General features: G+C 40.9%; 1 protein-coding gene across 1 annotated transcript in view; it reads right to left on the bottom strand.

Annotated features, from left to right (window-relative positions):
- Positions 1-1,056: 1,056 nt before the first annotated feature.
- LOC126260243 (chymotrypsin-2-like) overlaps positions 1,057-21,241 on the bottom strand; it is a 168,948-nt gene continuing 148,763 nt past the window's right edge. Inside the window, exons 6-7 of the mRNA XM_049957556.1 lie at positions 18,898-19,050; positions 1,057-1,376 (exon numbers count right to left, since the gene is read on the bottom strand). Coding sequence (XP_049813513.1) covers positions 1,203-1,376; positions 18,898-19,050 — 327 coding nt within the window. The 3' untranslated portion in view covers positions 1,057-1,202. The remainder of the gene's footprint in view (positions 1,377-18,897; positions 19,051-21,241) is intronic.

Genomic DNA, 21,241 nt, shown 5'->3' with positions numbered 1-21,241 from the left:
GCACCTGCTAGTGAAGCTGCTCAAGACAGAGTCTGGATGCAGAAGCTTTTCACAAAATTTAGTCAGTTGAAAGTTGAAGCAAATTTACAGATTGACAATGAAGCTACTATCCAGCTTGCCCAGAATCCTAAATTTCATCCATGAACAAAGCATATTCATATAAGCCACTACTTTGTTCATGAGTTAATTAGTGCTGGTGGAATTACAGACACTGAATGACGACTTGCTGATATATTAACGGAACCACTGTTTTCATTAGATTTCAATTTTGTGTAGTAATATTGGAGTCTGCAAGTTATTAAATAAGGGAGAGCATTGATTTATTTTCTTCATTTTGGATTGTTTAGTAACTGAACTCCTTATCTTTGTATTCAGCAGCTGGCTGTACAAGTGTACAATCTTTTGCCTTTTGGTCATATGTCTTTGTGTGGTGTGCTTTTGAATAAAGCATGTGTTGCTCAAGTGTGTAAATGTTGGCTTGTGGTACAGTATATCTCAGCACATTTTGCATTTTATGTGGTTTTTCACCTCAGGACAGTTAGAAACATTTTTCCCATCCGATGTGGCATGACTGATCACAAAATTAATTTCAAAACTGTAAGCAGTTACATATGGCATTGTAAGGCAATACTGATTTGAATGATGTCATACTGCCAGGTTACTTCTTGATAAAGCAAGTAGTTCATCAATCATTGGTGAAATATATGGGGGCTACAGCTCAGCTAAGAAGGTTTTTGTTTACATTAAATTATTCTCAACTGATGAAATAGTTTCAAAATTTTAATGAACATTTTTAAAACAGGTGAATGAATCTTTTGCAGTCAAGCACTTGATGTTTACATAACTACTGTGAGTATGAGATTATTTCACATTAGATCATTTACAGGCACATAAGTTATTACTCTTTGTATCCTCCATCTTAGAGTTGGTAGGAATACCCGACGGCCTTGGCGGAACAGTAAGTACCTTATGTCTTGTATCTCAGTTCACTGCACTTCAGACAGACAAGAGTGACAACATGTAAAGGCAGACACAGATTTCGATGACATAACAAGCTTTGATTATGTTTGTACAACTGATGTTTAATAGTTAGCTTTAATTATAACACACAACAAAATTCCTTTATATAAATCACAAGTTTCTTTTCTTACTTCCTTATATTTTACTAAATAATAATCCCAGAAACTAAGAGAATACAACAATTAATATATAAAAATAGGGATCCAGCCTGTTCCTGTTTTTTCTCTAATCCAGTCAACATAGTAGGCTACTCGTGTAAAAACACCAGGAGATCCTTTAATAGTGCAAGGTTTTCTTGACCATGAAACAATTCCAACCTGGTAACCATTTGCTATAAGTGGACCACCAGAATCTCCCTGAAACATGTTATATACATTAGACAGACATCTCTTTTTTTCAGTTTTGGTAAGCAAAGCTCTTGAAATAATCAATGAAATTAATAAAAGTATTAGTAACAATATGAAAATAGAATAACAGGACGGGATGCTTTCTCTCTCTCTCTCTCTCTCTCTCTCTCTCTCTCTCTCTCTCTCTCTCTCTCTCTCAAACACACACACACACACACACACACACACACACACACACACACACACACACATGCACACGTGTGATTTCATGTGTGTCAGAATAGTTTGATGTGATGGCTATCAAAATCATTTAGGCTGCAGTTAATACTTACCTGTCTTCATTGGCAGCAATGTATTCTTCATAAGACGGTCAGATAATGTTTTAGTTAATTTATTAAATCTGAAAATACTGTTTTACACTTTATATTGTGCTGAAGAACATTATAAAATTCATCCAGCAGCCATAATGCCCTTAACCATTAATTCTAGTTGTTTGCTTTGTATTGGGTAATCGTTCGTGTTTCATGATTTATTCTCATGAAATTGTGTGTTTAAGAAGGAAGTGGAACGTACTTTCTAAAACAGACAGATTTCAAATGTGTCAAATGTTGGGACAGTTAACATCATGGGCTTCCTGAATTTCTCCCAGCAGGAGTGTCTTGAAGATGTTTTTGCAAAAATGAAATGGTTTTCTTCTAAAGCATACTGAGAGGGCATGTGTGAGTCCACAGCACATTTTTTAATCATGTGTCCTTATTTACTGTAGCTGACATCTCAATTAAGAATATGTTTGAATGTATTTTTGAATAAATATTATACACTGAAGTGCCAAAGAAACTAGTATGGGCATGTGTATTCAAATAAGGAGATACGTAAACAGGCAGAACACAGCACTGCAGTCAGCAATGCCTATATAAGATGACAAGTGTCTGCCGCAATTGTTAGATTGGTTACTGCTGCTACAATGGAAGGTTATCAAGATTTAAGTGAGTTTGAGTGTGGTGTTATAGTCAGCACACAAGTCATGGGACACAGCATCTCCGAGGTAGCGATGAAGTGAGGATTTTCCCGTATGACCATTTCACAAATGTACTGTGAATATCAGGAATCCAGTAAAACATCAAATCTGTGACACTGGTGCCACTGGAAAAAGATTCTGCAAGAACGGGACCAATGACAACTGAAGAGAATCATTCAACATGACAGAAATGCAACCCTTCTGCAGATTGCTGCAGATTTCAATGATTGACCATCAACAAGTGTCAGTGTGTGAGCCATTCAATGAAATATCATCAATATGGGCTTTCAGAGCTGAAGACCCACTCATCTCCCATTGCACTTGTCTTGGTCTGTCAACACTGACATTGGACTGTTGATGACTGGAAACATGTTGCCTGGTTGGACAAGTCTCATACCAAATTGTATTGAGCGGGTGGACGTGTATGGGTATGGAGAAAACTTCAGGAATCCATGGCCCCTGCATGTCAGCAGGGGCTGTTCAAGCTGATGGAGGCTCTGTAATGGTGTGGGGAATGTGTAGTTGAAGTGATATTGGACCCCTGATTCATCTAGGTATGACTCTTGAGAGGTGACATTATGCAAGTGTCCTGTCTGATCACCTGCATCCAGTCATGTCCATTGCATATTCCGATGGACTTGGGCAATTCCAGCAGGACAATGCAACATCCCACACAACCAGAAATACTACTTAGTGGCTCCTGGAACACTCTTCTGAGTTTAAACACTTTCACTGGCCACCAAACTCCCCAAACATGAACATAGCATATCTGAGATGCTTTGCAACACGCAGTATAAAAGAAATCTCCACCCCCTCGTACTGTTATGGATTTACGCACAGCCCTACAGGATTCATGGTGTTAATTCCCTCCAGCACTACTTCAGACATTAGTCGAGTCCATGCCATGTTGTATTGCAGCACTTTTGCGTGCTCACTGGGGCCCTACATGATACTGGGCAGGTGCAGCAGTTTTTTTGGCTCTTCAGTGGTATTTGTCTCTCAGAACTGTTGAACACCACCTCCAGAAATCCATATCGGTTTTCTTCTTCTGAGTTCTCAAATAAGAGCCTGAAAATTTTATTCTTCAACTTTTCTGCTAGAATTCGTCAACATGATTTTTGGTTTGCTTTTTTTAAACAGATTATTGAAACTTAAATAATGGTTGGCATTTTTTATCCTCTAGAGTTAGGTTCTTCTCATGTTCTTCTGTTGCATTGCTGTAAGCTATAAAAGAATCTCAATTGTGTACCAATAATGTTTCCATTTTTTATGACAGTCAAGTCATTTATGTGCAGAATGAAGAGTATAGCACAAGTACACCCTTGAGGCACCCCCATATCTTACTTCCTGAAAACTATAAGGAGGTATTTGTTAACTTTGGTTTCAGCTTTGTGTTTTATACACACCCACTGTTGACTGTAGTTCACAAACACTCTTATCACTATCTGCTGTCTTTCTTCTCATGCCATAGCAGTGGAGTTTCTGCAGCAGGGTGTAATGATGTACATAAACAGAAGCTTTTGAGAGAACTAGGAACAACCTACAAACTTTCCTTAGCTTAATTTGTTATTTGGTCCAGTAAATCATTTTAGTACCTGTATTGATTCTGCATATAATGTAAGACAAGTAAGGGTTAACACAATACATTAATAATTACAGAACTAGTTAACAATTGAGGCTACACACTCAAGGTAAATGAGAATATAAAGTGACATAATACACAACACTATAATTGAAAATGTTTGGTAAATCAAGTTTACTTATAATGTTCTAATAATTCAGACACAGAGTAGAAGCAATGGTCATGCAAGAACTATTCCAGCTGTATTTTAAATGTATTTGATAGTGATACTCGTTTTAAATAAGGAGGTGTTTGGTTATATAACATAATTCTCATATGATATAGTTCTCTTTTATATAAATCTATGAAACTGTACTCATTTGACTTTTATGACATCTTTTCCAGTATTTTCTAGAAAACAAAGGTCATGGTGACCGGACTGTAATTAATTGGACCTGACACCTTCTCATGCTTACATAAAAGAAATTATTTTACCCTTTTTCAGCCTTTAGGAAATTTTACTCCTTCCATTGACCACTTTATCAAAATTGCCTGAAGCCCTAATAAATACTGAGAACAGCAAGTGCACCAGACAAAATATGTCACCCTACTAAAAGAGCACACTGGACACTCTGTAGCACTGTAGGTGGAGTAGAACTGGTACCAGTCAGTCACATGACCCTCCATCTCCGTGACAGTGAGGTGGTGTGTACGTGCCAGTTGGTTGCATGGAAACAGCACAGTAAGATGGATTGATGTAACAGGATGACAGAAAGGAGCTATCATGTTTTGATGTGATGACACACTGCAAATGAAATTGCCTTATTTGTTAAACAATGGAAACTCCAGGTAGGAATATCAAAGTAGAAAATAGGTAGATTGCTACTTATCATAAAGATGACATGTTAAATTGTAGACAGGTGCAATTAAGAGACACTTATACATAAGCTTTTGGCCACAGACTTAATCAGAAAAAGAGAGATACATACAATTCATTCACACAACCAAGCACACCTCATGCATACATGACTGCCAGCTCCAGCAGGTTGGGCCAGAATGCCACATTCTGGCACGAGTGCCCAGAATTGGCAGTCGTGTGTGTGATGTGTGCTTGGTTGTGTGAATGAATGATGAACATTCCTCTTTTTCTGATGAAGTCTGTGGCCGAAAGCTTAAATGTGTAAGTGTCTCTTAATTGTGCCTGTCTGCAATTAAACATGTCATCTTTAGGATAAGCAGCAATCTGTCTTCTCCCTAAAATTGCCCTATTTGTTTGTTGATCAATGTGGACTGTCCAGTGTATCTACAAGGTGTAATGTACCTCTCACAGCCACATAGCTTGACACAAGAATGTTGGTCATAAAATATCCTAACTGACAAGAATCAGTAGACATGCATCATATGTTGTCAATGTCAGTCAGTTTCAGATACAACAGAAAATGTTGCTGTCAGTGAATGCAGATTTCTGAGTTAACACTGTGAAGAGAAATCTGTGCAGTGGACATTAGGAGTCTCAAACGGCTCATAGTGGCATATTAAGTTGCATGTTTTTAATGGGCCAAGCAAAGCAGAAGAAGGACAGTAGTTATTTGGAAGCATCTGACAAGCCACTTTTCAAATGTTGCAAGGCATAGAGTGCATCTTTGGCCAAACCTGGCACTTAACCAACAGTGTGTTTGCAGTGTATTTTAGGGTGGAGATGGTTGTATTAATGTTTTGGGAGTGTTTTTCACACTATGAATTGGATGCATTCTTCAGGTGACCATGAAAGTGAATAGTGATCTTTACTTCAACATTTTCTGTTGACAAAGTGTTGCCTTTTCTTCCTCATCTTCATGAAAAGCATGCAGTGAACACTAATCTTCCAAGGCAAGAACAGCCGTGTTCACATGTTACATGCAGATATTCCTGGTTTGACAAATACTTGGCTCCCTGTCACACATCAACTGGGTTGCAGGTCCACCTTAGCTTAATTCCATAGAAAATGTGTGGGATTATTTGGAACAGTGGACAAAACATAGCAAGGTACATTGTCACAACTTGGTGGCTCTGCAGAATGTAATCATCAGTGAGTGGCATTAGCTGAAAATGACATACCTGAAGAAACTTGTGGACTCCCTCCCTCACCTCACGGAGTCAGTGTTACACAGTATCTGATTGACAGTATCCGGACACTCTATGTAATGTAGAATTGACTACTAGATGTGAGAAGAGGTGGACCGATTGGTATAAAAGGAAGCTGGGAGTAAAAGCAAGAAGGTGAGTCCAGACAGCTCAGTAACTTCCAGTGTGGAGTAGTCATAATCACTGGATGTCACCTGAATAACAAATCCATCCAGGGAAATCTCATCCATACTGAATCTAACAGCCAATCATCTGTTATGTGATAATGGAATGGAAATGTGAAGGAACCATAGTTAAACAAAGGCCAGGGGTCATCAAGCATTGCGGAGGCTGGTTGAAAAAACCACGTGAAGTCAGCAGAAGGAATCACCCCTGAGTCCCAAAGTGCTACCAGCAGTCTGGCTAGCACAACAACTGTGCATAGTGAGCTAAAAAGATCAGGATACATGTATCAAGCAGCTCCTCATATGTGGTCAGTGCCAAGAAAAGCTTGAAGTGGTGTAAACAGCAATGCCACTAGATGGTGGATGACAAAATGAATGATTTGGAGTGATGAATGTTACTATAACCTGTGGCAGTCTGACGGAAGGGTTTGAGTTTGGTGAAAGTCTTGGGAACACTACTTGTTATCATGTGCAGTTCCAACACTGAAGTATGAAGGAGGTGGTGTTTCAGCATGGGGGTATCTTCATGGTTATAGTATGTTCACCTTATTGAACTCAAGCATTGTGTGCTGCATACATTAAAGGGACATTTGAAAACAATAATTGATTGTATCAGCATGACATTTCACCCTGTTGTAAAGTATAATCTGTGAAGCAAAGGTTTGTGGACAGTAATATTCATAAAATGTACTGACCTGCCCAAAGTCCTGATCTGAACCCAGTGGAAAATCTTCAGTGTAAGTTACAATTTCAACTTTGCCCCAGGCCCCAATGTCCAACATCACTACCTTCTTATGTTTCAGCTCTTGAGGAAGAACAGACTGCTATTCCTCCAAAGGTGTGCAGACAAGTCGGTGAAAGTGTCCCCACCAGAGTTCAATTTGTCATAAAGGCGAAGGGTGAACACGCCTCACATCAATGTCCATTAACAGGTGTCTGGATACTTTTGATCAGAATATGTATCTGAGTGTCCTGCTGGGGGAGGCTAATTTTTTGTTTAGTGTGCTTGTTTAATGACTCTTGCTGATATGCCATTTAACCCCGTTTACTTATTATTTTTGCAACTTCAGTTCCATTTGTTGGGAACGGAAGTAAATATTCTGATAGATTTACAATGTTAGCTATATGCTTTGCTTTTGGAGTAGTTTGTGAAATCAGTGTGTTACCAATGCTGTATGCCATATTTACTTGAATCTAAGTTGCACTTTTTTTCCAGTATTTGTAATCCAACATACCACCTGCGGCCTACAATCGAGTGCTAAGTAAGCGGAAGTTCTGAAAAATGTTGATATGTGCCGCCACAACTAACTTCTGCCATCATATATATGTAGCGCTACACAGGCATGCTTTGCAGGCACAAAGATAAATACTGGCACCAAAACCTCTGTGTCAGTAAATAAACTTGAAAAAAAAAGGTAGAAGACGAGCTTTTTTCTCCGCCCTGAGTTTCGACCCCTGCATTGCATTGTAAGTAACCACTGCAGCAACAACAAATAGCAGTCTCTTGCCATTGTATCACTAATGAGACAATTCCACTTTTTTTATTGTAAGTGGAAATAGCGCGCACAAAAGCAAGCCATGCCACGAGCTGCGACAGATTGTAAACACTGATTATTAGAATACGACAAACAATGCATGACGCAGTCAATAATGCATTTTCAGCTTAGAGTGATGCAAACACCTATAACAAAGAGAACGGCACTTATCAGATCAAAGCAAAATAAGCAATCGATTCAAACCAGACGAAGCACATGAAAAAGGAAGGGTACTCGTATAAATATGGACGGGGTGCCTGACTCATAGCAATGGCTACCTGGTAAAGCTTAACTGCTAAGCTTATGATTCGAACCAAACTACTGTAGCTGTATCTTCATCCATTCGACCTAAATTGTGTCTCATGTTACAATGGACTAACGAGTCTCAAATTTCAGGTGCGGCTTAGATTCGGGAAAATTTTTTTTCTTTGATTTTGAGTCTCATTTTTTAGGTGCAGCTTAGATTCGAGTGCGGCTTAGATTTGAGTAAATACGGTAGTTGCGGCTGAAATTGTTGACTTAATACTGAGGGAAAATTGTCTTCCTTCCTCATTGACTGCCGACAAAGGAAATGCCACAGTCATCCTTGAGAGACGCGACTATGAACAGAAGATGCTGCAATTGCTAGACGATCCAGCATATCGGAAAATCAACACAGACCTGACCAAGAAGATACAACAAAGCATCGCCACCTTGCTGAAAAATGGACAAGGACATCAAAAGACTTCGGCAACGTTTGGCGGTAGCTCCGAGGATATCTGGTCTCCCAAAAATGCACAAAGAAGGGATGCGACCCATAGTCAGCAACATAGGGGCACCGACATATCTTTTGGTACAGCACTTAGCAGGCATGCTAAGACCTTATGTGGGGAAATGTGCACACCATATCTGGAACACAAGGGACTTCATTGGCCGCCTGAAGGAGATGACAGTACATGTATCCGACATCAAGGTCAGCTTCGATGTCATCTCATTATTCACACTTGTCCCGCTGGAAGATTCTCTCCACTTAATCAGTGAGGAATTCGGCCCTGAACTGACACAACTCTTCAGGCATGTGTTAACATCTACGTACTTTGTCTTCAATGGTCAATACTACGAGCAGACCGACGGAGTAGCCATGGGGAGCCCACTATCCCCAGTGGTGGCTAACCTGTTCATGGAGAGTTTCGAAGAGGAAGCACTGAAAGTTGCCGAACTGAAACCTGTATGCTTCTTTTGCTACGTGGATGACACATATGTCATCTGGCCACGTGGACAGGCACAGCTACAGATTTTTCTACAACATCTATATTCGATCCACAGTAACATTCAGTTCACCATGGAGACTGAGAAAAATGGAAAACTACCCTTTCTTGATGTCCTAGTGGAACATGGGTCTGATGGCTCACTGAGTCACAGTGTGTACCGCAAGCCTACACACACTGACCTGTACCTACATTCCTCCAGCTGCCACCATCCGGCACAGCTTAATGGAATGCTCAACACTTTGGTACATAGAGCACACTCGGTCTCTGATGAACAGAACTTGCCAATGGAACTCAAACACCTGGAGACCGTGTTCCACAATAATGTGTATGGCAACCGCCAAATCCAAAGAGCCTTCTGACAACAGAAGTGCAGCAAGAACCGAGATGAAGAACAACCCGAAGAAGAGACGCAAGCTCTGGCCTTTCTGCCGTTTGCTGGCAACGTGTCTTCAAAAATAGGGAGACTGTTAAGGCGACACAAGATTGACACAGTCTTCAGACCACCAGTAAAGATTCATGACCTACTAGCAACGGCAAAAGATGACGTAGGCCTTAAGAAAGCGGGCGTATACAAATCCCGTGCGGCTGTGGCAAATCCTACATCGGCCGAACAGTCCACACGGTCGAGGACCAATGCAAGGAACACGAACGTCACACCTGCTTACGCCAACCCAGTCATTTGGCCCTAGCAGAACACTGCATTGAAACTGGACACACAGCGAAATTCAGAGAGACAAAAATCCTGATGGCCCCAAGTGTCTTCTGGGACAGTATCTACAAGGAGGCCATAGAAATTCGGGTAACAGATAATATCATCAACAGGAACACCGGGTTTCAACTTAGCAAGGCCTGGAAACCATTATTAAACACCATCAAAGAGCAACAGCGCGAGCGGATGCGAGATCCTTCTGCCACGGCGGACGGAGATGAACTGCTCCTACCACCGGGTGTGGCTGCAGCTACCCCCACCCCTCCCACCACACGGGCTCCCGCCGGCCGCCTGCACCGGGGTACGACTCTGGACCCCACAGACATAAATACCATGGACACAGCGCAGACAGATCATTCCATCAGCACCACCTGATGATGGAGGAATGGTTATTCACCAAAATATTATGGAACTTTGACGATCGGATCCAGCTGGACACCCGAGAACCTTGGATACACTGCCAGATATTATTCAGCTGTTGAATTAAGCTCTTTGTCAGATGTAGAAAAAACAAAACTAGCTCTCATTCACACAATCACAACTAGTACACACACATGGTCACTGTCATGTCTTGGTTGTTAAGACTCAACTGCAACTGTGTCGTAGGTGAGCAGTGGTCTTTCCTGGGTAGGTAGTGGTGGTGCCAAAGAGGGATTTTTTTTTTGGGGGGGGGGGAGATGGATAGGAGGACAATGATGTGGGTAGATGCTAGAGCTTGCAGGGACATGGGGGGGGGGGGGGGGAGAGAGAATAATGGTATGCTAGGTGCACCATAGGAGACTGCTGGGAGAAAGGGGGGCATAGGGAGGAGGAGAGAAGAGGAAAGGACTCTGCAGTTGTCGGCAGGATAGAAGGCATGTGTAGGACTGGAGTGAGAGTGGGGGAGGTGATAGGCAGGTAGAGGACAAGGACTAGCACAGGTTGAGACCAGGGGGTAATGGGAATATGTAGGATATATTGCAGGGAGAATTTCCACTTGTGCAGTTCAGTGAATCTGGTGTCGGTGGGAAAAATCCTGATGGCACAGGCTGTGATGCAGTTATTGATGTCAAGCAATTCGTATTGGATAACATGCTCAGTAACTGGATGGTCTCTTGGCTACAATTTTGTGGCAGTTATTCTTGCAGCCAGAATCTTGTCATTCTCACAAGAAAGTGGCACAGTGGTAGCAGCTAAGCTGGGAAGCCACATGGCTACTTTCACAGGTGGCCCTTCCTTGATGGGGTAGGAGATGCGTGTGTCAGGGAGAATGTGTGGTACAGGTTTTGCATCTATCTCCATTTCAGGAATGTGAGCCATGGGGCAAGGAGTTGGAAGTAGGGGTGGAATAGAAACAGACAAGGATATTACATAGGTTGGGTGGGCAGCACAACATCACTGTGGGACGAGTGGGACAGATATTCATTTCAGGACACAATGAAAGGTATTCAAAATCTGAATGAAGAATTCTGATCAGTTGCTCTACTACTGGGTGATACTGAGGAGTATATGGTGGATAGTATGTGACTGGGGAGACAAAGCATTGAATCTCAATCTTTGAAGGCCTCAGTGAAACCTCTGACATATTTGGAGAGGTACTGATTGTCACTAAAGATATGATGACCACAGATGATTAGGCTGTATGGAAGAGACTTCTTAGTGTGAAATGAGTGGCAACTGTCTCAGTAGATGTATTGTTGGGGATAGGGTATCCTCACCCTCAGTCCAGATTATGGATGTCTCATTGAATCTGAACCATGTGAGAGGTTTAAGATTATGGGTGGTTAGGAAGGATTCCTCAAGATGGCCCATGAATAGGATAACATAGGAAGGTGCTATGTAGGTGACCATTGCTGTATCACACCTGCATAATCATTTCTGCTTCTCTCCTCCTTCCCTTTGCATCAACAGCATGACAGATGAAGTTTGTAATGTGATCCACCCAGTCCTGAACGCTGTTGTGATGCTGAAAAATAGCCAACTAACTGTACAGCAGTGGTAGTACATTGTGGTGGTTTCTTTCTCAGTGCACATGAGTTTGTACAAACATACCACCGTTTGAGTGTCGTACAGATTCCCGTATGGGGGACATAGTGATAGACATCCCTGGGGTTGTGAAGCAGCTGAATGGGTTGAAAATAAATAAATCGCCAGCTCCTGACAGGATTCCAATTCGGTGTACAGAGAGTACTCTACTGCATTGGCTCCTTACTTAGCTTGCATTTATCACGAATCTCTTGCCCAACGTAAAGTCCCAAGCAACTGGAAAAAAGTGCAGGTGACGCCTGTATGTAAGAAGGGAAGAAGGATGGATCCTCAAAATTACAGAACAATATCCTTAACATCGGTTTGTTGCAGGATTCTTGAACATATTCTCAGTTCGAATATAATGAATTTCCTTGAGACAGAGAAGTTGCTGTCCATGCATCAGCACAGCTTTAGAAAGCATCGCTCCTGCGAAATGCAACTCGCCCTTTTTTCACATGATATCTTGTGAACCATGGATGAAGGGTATCAGACGGATGCCATATTCCTTGACTTCCGGAAAGCATTGGACTCAGTGCCCCATCTACGTCTACATCTACATCTATACTCTGCGAGCCACCTTACGGTGTGTGGCGGAGGGTACTTATTGTACCACTATCTGATCCCCCCTTCCCTGTTCCATTCACGAATTGTGCGTGGGAAGAACGACTGCTTGTAAGTCTCCGTATTTGCTCTAATTTCTCGGATCTTTTCGTTGTGATCATTACGCGAGATATATGTGGGCGGTAGTAATATGTTGCCCATCTCTTCCCGGAATGTGCTCTCTCGTAATTTCGATAATAAACCTCTCCATATTGCGTAACGCCTTTCTTGAAGTGTCCGCCACTGGAGCTTGTTCAGCATCTCCGTAACGCTCTCGCGCTGACTAAATGTCCCCATGACGAATCGCGCTGCTTTTCGCTGGATCATGTCTATCTCTTCTATTAATCCAACCTGGTAAGGGTCCCATACTGATGAGCAATACTCAAGAATCGGACAAACAAGCGTTTTGTAAGCTACTTCTTTCGTCGATGAGTCACATTTTCTTAGAATTCTTCCTATGAATCTCAACCTGGCGCCTGCTTTTCCCACTATTTGTTTTATGTGATCATTCCACTTCAGATCGCTCCGGATAGTAACTCCTAAGTATTTTACGGTCGTTACCGCTTCCAATGATTTACCACCTATGGCATAATCGTACTGGAATGGATTTCTGCCCCTATGTATGCGCATTATATTACATTTATCTACGTTTAGGGAAAGCTGCCAGCTGTCGCACCATTCATTAATCCTCTGCAGGTCTTCCTGGAGTACGTACGAGTCTTCTGATGTTGCTACTTTCTTGTAGACAACCGTGTCATCTGCAAATAGCCTCACGGAGCTACCGATGTTGTCAACTAAGTCATTTATGTATATTGTAAACAATAAAGGTCCTATCACGCTTCCTTGCAGTACTCCCGAAATTAGATCTACATCTGCAGATTTTGAACCGTTAAGAATGACATGTTGTGTTCTTTCTTCTAGGAAATCCTGAATCCAATCACAAACCTGGTCCGATATTCCATAAGCTCGTATTTTTTTCACTAAACGTAAGTGCGGAACCGTATCAAATGCCTTCCTGAAGTCCAGGAATACGGCATCAATCTGCTCGCCAGTGTCTATGGCACTGTGAATTTCTTGGACAAATAGGGCGAGCTGAGTTTCACATGATCTCTGTTTGCGGAATCCATGTTGGTTATGATGAAGGAGATTTGTATTATCTAAGAACGTCATAATACGAGAACATAAAACATGTTCCATTATTCTACAACAGATTGACGTAAGCGAAATAGGCCTATAATTATTCGCATCTGATTTATGACCCTTCTTGAAAATGGGAACGACCTGCGCTTTCTTCCAGTCGCTAGGTACTTTACGTTCTTCCAGAGATCTACGATAAATTGCTGATAGAAAGGGGGCAAGTTCTTTAGCATAATCACTGTAGAATCTTACGGGTATCTCGTCTGGTCCGGATGCTTTTCCGCTACTAAGTGATAGCAGTTGTTTTTCAATTCCGATATCGTTTATTTCAATATTTTCCATTTTGGCGTCCGTGCGACGGCTGAAGTCAGGGACCGTGTTACGATTTTCCGCAGTGAAACAGTTTCGGAACACTGAATTCAGTATTTCTGCCTTTCTTCGGTCGTCCTCTGTTTCGGTGCCATCGTGGTCAACGAGTGACTGAATAGGGGATTTAGATCCGCTTACCGATTTTACATATGACCAAAACTTTTTAGGGTTCTTGTTTAGATTGTTTGCCAATGTTTTATGTTCGAATTCGTTGAATGCTTCTCTCATTGCTCTCTTTACACTCTTTTTCGCTTCGTTCAGCTTTTCCTTATCAGCTATGATTCGACTACTCTTAAACCTATGATGAAGCTTTCTTTGTTTCCGTAGTACCTTTCGTACATGATTGTTATACCACGGTGGATCTTTCCCCTCGCTTTGGACCTTAGTCGGTACGAACTTATCTAAGGCTCCTCACTAAGGTAAGACTCCTAACTCACTAAGGTAAGACTCCTAACTAAGGTACGAGCATATGGGATTGGTTCCCAAATATGTGAGTGGCTTAAAGACTTCTTATGTAATTGAACCCAGTACGTTGTCCTCGATAGTGAGTGTTCATCAGAGGTGAGGGTATCATCTGGAGTGCCCCGGGGAAGTGGTAGGTCCGCTGTTATTTTCTATCTACATAAATGATCTTTTGGATAGGGTGGATAGCAATGTGTGGCTGTTTGCTGATGATGCTCTAGTGTATGGGAAGGTGTCATCGTTGAGTGACTGTAGGAGGATACAAGCGTCTTGGACAGGATTTATGATTGGTGTAAAGAATGGCAGCTAACTCTAAATATAGATAAATGTAAATTAATGCAGATGAATAGGAAAAAGAATCCCGTAATGTTTGAATACTCCATTAGTAGTGTAGCGCTTGACACAGTCACGTCGATTAAATATTTGGGCGTAACATTGCAGAGCGATATGAAGCGGGACAAACATGTAATGGCAGTTGTGGGGAAGGCGGATAGTCATCTTCGGTTCATTGGTAGAATTTTGGGAAGATGTGGTTCATCTGTAAAGGAGACCATTTATAAAACACTACTACGACCTATTCTTGAGTACTGCTCAAGTGTTTGGGATCCGTATCAGGTTGGATTGAGGGAGGACATAGAAGCAATTCAGAGGCAGGCTGCTAGATTTGTTACTGGTAGGTTTGATCATCACGCGAGTGTTACGGAAATGCTTCAGGAACTCGAGTGAGAGTCTCTGGAGGAAAGGAGGCGTTCTTTTCATGAATAACTACTGAGGAAATTTAGAGTACCAGCATTTGAGGCTGCATGCAGTTCAATTTTACTGCCACCAACTTATATTTTGCGGAAAGACTACAAAAATAAGATAAGAGAGATTAGGGCTCATACAGAGGCATACAGGCAATCATTCTTCCCTCGTTCTGTTTGGGAATGGAACAGGGAGAGAAGATGCTAGTTGTGGTATGAGGTACCCTCTGCCACGCACCGTATGGTGGATTGCAGAGTATGTATGTAGATGTACATGTAGAAAGTGTGTCCCAGCTTGTAAAGTGTATCTAGATTGGTTATTGATCCATTGAGTGCAAATGTATAATAATTGTCCACTGTGAAGTGGGAGAGGGTATAGAGAGATCAGTGGCTTGAAAAAAATCTTTAATGGTGTTGAGTTGCGTTTCCTGATGTATTCTCAGTAGTATCATGGTTCTGAAGATAAGAATGCCAGTAGTTAGACTCCTAGGGCAGTTGGCAACAAAATCTTATAAATTATGTTCATCATAAACTCAATAAATGGATGAGGGAGCTGCATGATAACATTGATGGGAGCCTCATTATCTAAGACTTCATGTGATGGCAGGTAAAGGAAAAATACTGTTACCTTGTTTGACAAGAGATATAACATAAAATACTTGCAACATGGTAATGAGGACTGTTCATATCACTTATAAAAGTGACTACTCCACCATGGTAGTTATGACCCCTCAGCACAGTAATATGAATATCTTGGACACAGAGACATGAGGTCTTTCCCTATGCCAAGTTTTTGCCTTCTCCACATATTTCCTGAATGCTTTTGTGTTTCACAAGCTGCTTACCCATTGTTATATCATTACATATTTATCCAAATCTTCAGTTAGATGGGAAAAGAATTTGATTATATCCATGGTGTAAGCTCATTGTAATTTTATTTACATGTTTTGCAAGTTACAATTATAATATAAAAATTATGAAATATAATCTCTTACTGATTTTCTATAATATTAATTTATCACATAGTTTAACTGTAATCAGCATTTTCAGTTCCCTACCACTAATAGCAAGAACAGACAAATTCGTGAATGAACCTAACCCTGAGCAAACAATGTAAAGTTTTGATTGTGAAAAAATGAAGATGTCAGATCCATCCCACAAACTTAACAGACAGAGCATGTGACATGTTGATATGTTGATCACTTCAGTTACATTGTCCAGCATCTTCTTTACTACAACGTTGGGCCATTGTCAAGTTTTCTTTTGTTTAAGTTAAACGTTTGTCTGGTATTTTTGGTTTGTAGATGTACACTCACATTTTTGCAGGATATTCTCAGAAATCAATTTGAATTTTCTGGCCCAATAGAATGATAATACATACATGCAATAGAGGAATCCTTTAAACGGATAATCAAAATTTTACACAATCTATGTTCTTCTGTTTGACTAACCCTGGGTTTAAATATCATCAAAATTGTTCCAAATTGGGCTATAAAACCTGAAAACTAAGAAATTTGTGCTAAAATTGGTCATTTTTTATTGCATATCCGCACATAGGAGTGCTAGAAATACTCTCCCAAGCAGCAGATACCTTATAGATGCATACCGACTTTGGCGTAAATCACTCCAGTCATCCTAAAGTCACGCTGCTGACTTTTATACATCTTTATAACCCAACTCCAGTCCTAAGGATGCTGGGGTGTCTTATAGGCTCCTGCACCCCTCGCGCCCCCGCCCCCAACAGCTTGTTTTGAATTGTGTGTTCTAAGTTTTGTTTTAATTCCTTCATATATTAAGTGTTATGTTGGGATACAATACAAACATATCCTTTTAATTGTAAATAGACAAATTGTAATATCCCAGATATTTTGTAATTGACGTTTGTTGATGTTTGCTGCCTTTTCTCTTTACTGACTTATGTGGTTTGTGACCATTTGGGGGAGATGAACTTATTGCTCCTCTCAGGTAGACTTTTATTCTAGCTTTTGTTATTGGATGGGTTTCATTACTTGCCAGTGACCCCAGATGTCACTAATAAGTTTTGGATTTCAAATAATGTCCCATTTTGATCCTGGAAGAAGTTATAGGGGAAGATAGTTGACTGAAGCCTGGCCCCAATGTTTGAGCAGGCCTAACACATTTCATGTTCCCCCAGATGTGGCTCACTAAGGAATGTTTTGCATCAGCAACCATTCACCTCATCAACATACTGCTTGTCATGAGGTACGGGTTCTTGTAAAAGGTTTACAGAGATTTTTCTCAGCTTCACAAATTCAGTCTACTCAGTTAAACATATTACTTTCTCTCTTTGAGGCACGGTGATACACCATAGCAACAAATGGCAAACACTGAAGCATGCAAAAACCTTATAGATGTAGAAGAAGGCAGCACAGGTCAGTCCTCACTGTACTCTGCGACTAGTGTGTGTGACAGTGGGTGTGCCAAGTTAGGTGTTACGGTGCGTGCATGTTTGAATCAGCAGCCAGTGCTATTAGTGCAGGCTGGTGGCTGGAGGCAGCCTGTGGAAGGCATGCATGTGGTGAGATCTCCACCATACCATCTGCCTGCAACTCACACTTATATGAGCATGGAGCTTTCCAGTGTGCCCTTCACATCCACATATTGTGTCTTGTTACGTGGGGATCCATTGGAATCTGTGTACCATTGTAGCCAAGTGCTCACAAATAAAACCTGTTTGGGTTACTTTGATCTGTTCTTGTGTATTACTGGATTACTATACAATTGCTGATGAGTTTGGAACAGTTTCTGTGTGTGCAATCTTTAAGTGCAGTTTCATCACCTTATTCATTATGGATGCCATGCTACCAGCCCTGACTGAATGGCTTACTTAGGCTGAGACAACTTTGTTCGCTTCCATTGACAGACATTATTCCATCCACCAAAATTCCCTCCATATGATGATTCAATTGAGGATTGGGACACTTACAAAAAAGACTTGGACAGCATTTTTTGGCTTTCAGTACGACAGACTCTGATTTGTGCCAAGCTTTCTTCCTCACATGGATTCCACCTAAGGCATATCAGTTACTGTGTCAGCTTGCCCCTTTATAAAAACTGGCAGCTATTACTTTTGATCACATTAATTTATTGTTACAGAATCCAGTATTTAGATGAAATGTACAATAAAGCATACAAAAAAGATGCCCTCTAGTTTGCAGAATTACTTTCATCATCCGTCACCACATTTTGGATGAATGTAAGGAGCTTCAAATCTTTGTTGGTGATCAGAGGCATACTGTTACTGCCCCTAGGTACAGAGCTGATATATTGTGATCATGTGATCAATTTTTAAGAAATCCAGTGGATCCAGGCTTCCTCTTCATGAACAGTAAAGAGCATGCATGTGGAGCTACATGGGTAAATAAATTTCTTAAAGGTTGAGGATGTTCACCACTTGGGTTGGTCAGCAATATTTATAGATCTGAATTCTATACACCATGCCTGGCTTGCATTGAAGAGGTGAAATGCAGCCTTTCAATTGTCAGGAAATTTTTCAAACTTCTTTGACAGGGATGAGATTAAAGTCAATAGAGTTCTTAAACCACCTCATGAAGAGTGTGCCACAATGCTGTAGAGCTTGTACATCAGCTAGAAATTTGTTTTGTTATTGAAGAAAGTTTTCAGTTATAAAAAGTTTCCTAATTACTTGTTATGGACTCTTATTTTCTGTTGGTAAACTCTTCCAGTATTCTAATCTTGTTGCTTGACATTATTTAGCTTTCAGACATTAGTGTATGAAAATTATTTGGCCTCAAGATTTAAAAATTCGGCATGATGAATACTGTACTATACCTATGGACTGTGCTGAGAGATACCAAATTTCTACTCACACTGCACTGCCCTTTTCCTCCTTCAGGGACCCCAGCACAGATGTTTGAAGGCAGAACTAGCTTTGGAGCATCAGAATAGGCTTCTCTACATTTTCTGTTTGACCACACAATGATGTCCACTGCTTGTAATACATTCACAACTTCACCTCCAGTCTGCAAAAATAAGAATTATTTAGAAATATGTTACTCATGAAAAATCTGACAATCTACTTGCCTTTCTAAATTTATAAGAAGCATCAATATTTTATTGCCATTTTAAAGTTAGCAGAGTGATATATTTTAATGTGAAATGAAATGTAAATAAATCTATAACAACAATTATTTTACTTTTAGTTAGTAGGATTTACTTTCAATTAAACTTCTAATAGGATGGGTAATCTTGTAGGCTTAACACTGGAGAAGTGTGGTGTGAGGTTGAGCCCCATATATCTGTAAACTGACGTATAGTTTATGTAACTGTGAGCGACTTGGTATGAGTTAACTGTATAAAAATAAAAATTGAATCAAGAAAACCATTGAATTAAGGGCCAAAATGACTGGCTGGTACTTACCTTCAGGAAGCAAAATATTGATAGACAAACATATTAATAGACACATACAAAAGTGCATGGTGTTATCCTGGCTTTCAGAACTAATGGAGGAGGATAGGTTGGGGAAAGTATTGCAGGTCACTCAGACTGCTGGATGATAGGGACCCACCTGTAGTGTGAAGAGGAGGGGGGGGGGGGGGGTAATCGATGAATATGAAGCAGGAACCAACAACTGTCTGATAAACTTGGAATAAATTATCTTAAAAAGGAGAGGGACACTATTGAAATATTCTCTGTTGTATGAACCCTTTGTAGGGCTTGAGAGTGCAATCTACAGATTTATTGCAATGAATTAAATGTTTTTAAATTATAAAGTCATGTAAGAACCATCATGGTTGGGCAAATATTGTCTAGAATATCATTTATTTATTTTACAATTGAAAGTCCAGGATGGAATAATTTTAGTATTGCAAAAGGATAGACTGCTACTTGCCAAGTAGCAGAGATATTGAGTTCAGACAGGCACAACAAAAGGACTACTAAATAAGTAAGCTTTTGGCCAAAAGGCCTTTATGTGAAGTAGACAACATAAACACACATTCACACAAATACAGCTCACACATACGTATATCGCCATCTCTGGCCACTGAGACCATTTTTCCTCTAAAGCAGTCTTATACAAGACATATACTTGGCTACACCTAAACACACAGTATGATGCTGTACAATGATGGTGATCATGTATGTAGAGCACTATTCTCTGGCCCTGGAGGTCCCAGGCTTGATCCCGTATAGGGGTGAGGATTTTTCCTTGTTAGAGTCCCTCCAGGATGGAGCCAGATCCACTCAGCCTGCTAGCAGATGTAGTGGGGATATCAAATGAGCACTGGGGATCTTTCCAAAAAAGAAAAGGTGACTGGGCCCACGACTTGCGCTCTTCTAATGCCACAGCGATAAAAGACTGTGCTGTACCAACTTCAGGCCAGCAGCCTGTTCACAGGCTTTCATGCCACAGACATTGCTTTTTCATATTCTATAGTATGATGTGATGACTGATGACATGTGGTGATGCAATGAGAATATACAAAACATTATTTCACATATTTATTATTTACTACAATGTTACTTTAGTTTCACTTCCCAATCACACACATACAAAAAGCACCTGGTTGGCACCGAGTGAGGTGGCACAGTGGTTAGCACACTAGACTCGCATTTGGGAGGATGACAGTTCAAACTTGTGTCAGGCCATCCTGATTTAAGTTTTCTGTGATTTCCCTAAATCACTTGAGGCAAGTGCCAGCATGGTTCCTTTGAAACGGCATGGCTGACTTCCTTTGCTATCCTTACCTAATCTGATAGGACTGATGACCTCACTGTTTGGTCTCCTTCCCTGAATCAACCAACCAACCAATCTGGTTGGCATAGTTATAGATTACTCTTCATTACAAGGATAATACTGTTTCACTTATTTCTCTCTCTCTCTCTCTCTCTCTCTCTCTATCACACACACACACACACACACACACACACACACACTTATTGTGAACACGAACAGGGAAAATGATGCAAAGTGAATACAAAATCTGGACACACATTCTCTTTGCCATGCAGTTACCCTACATAATATAAAATTGATCGCCAGATGGCACAACAGGCACAGCGCCCCCCCCCCCCCCCCCCCAGGTCCCCACCACCAGTATAAAAGGTGGTGGGAGGATTGTGTTGTCAGTAGAGCAGCAATAACATCAGATGGGTTGGTCAGGAGAGCTCACTGACTTCCAGCATGGACTAGTCATTAGATGTCACCTGAG

This window comes from Schistocerca nitens, chromosome 5 (genome assembly GCF_023898315.1).
Source record: "Schistocerca nitens isolate TAMUIC-IGC-003100 chromosome 5, iqSchNite1.1, whole genome shotgun sequence".
Taxonomy (NCBI): Eukaryota; Metazoa; Arthropoda; class Insecta; order Orthoptera; family Acrididae; genus Schistocerca; species Schistocerca nitens.
This window is presented reverse-complemented; position numbering and strand designations above follow the sequence as displayed.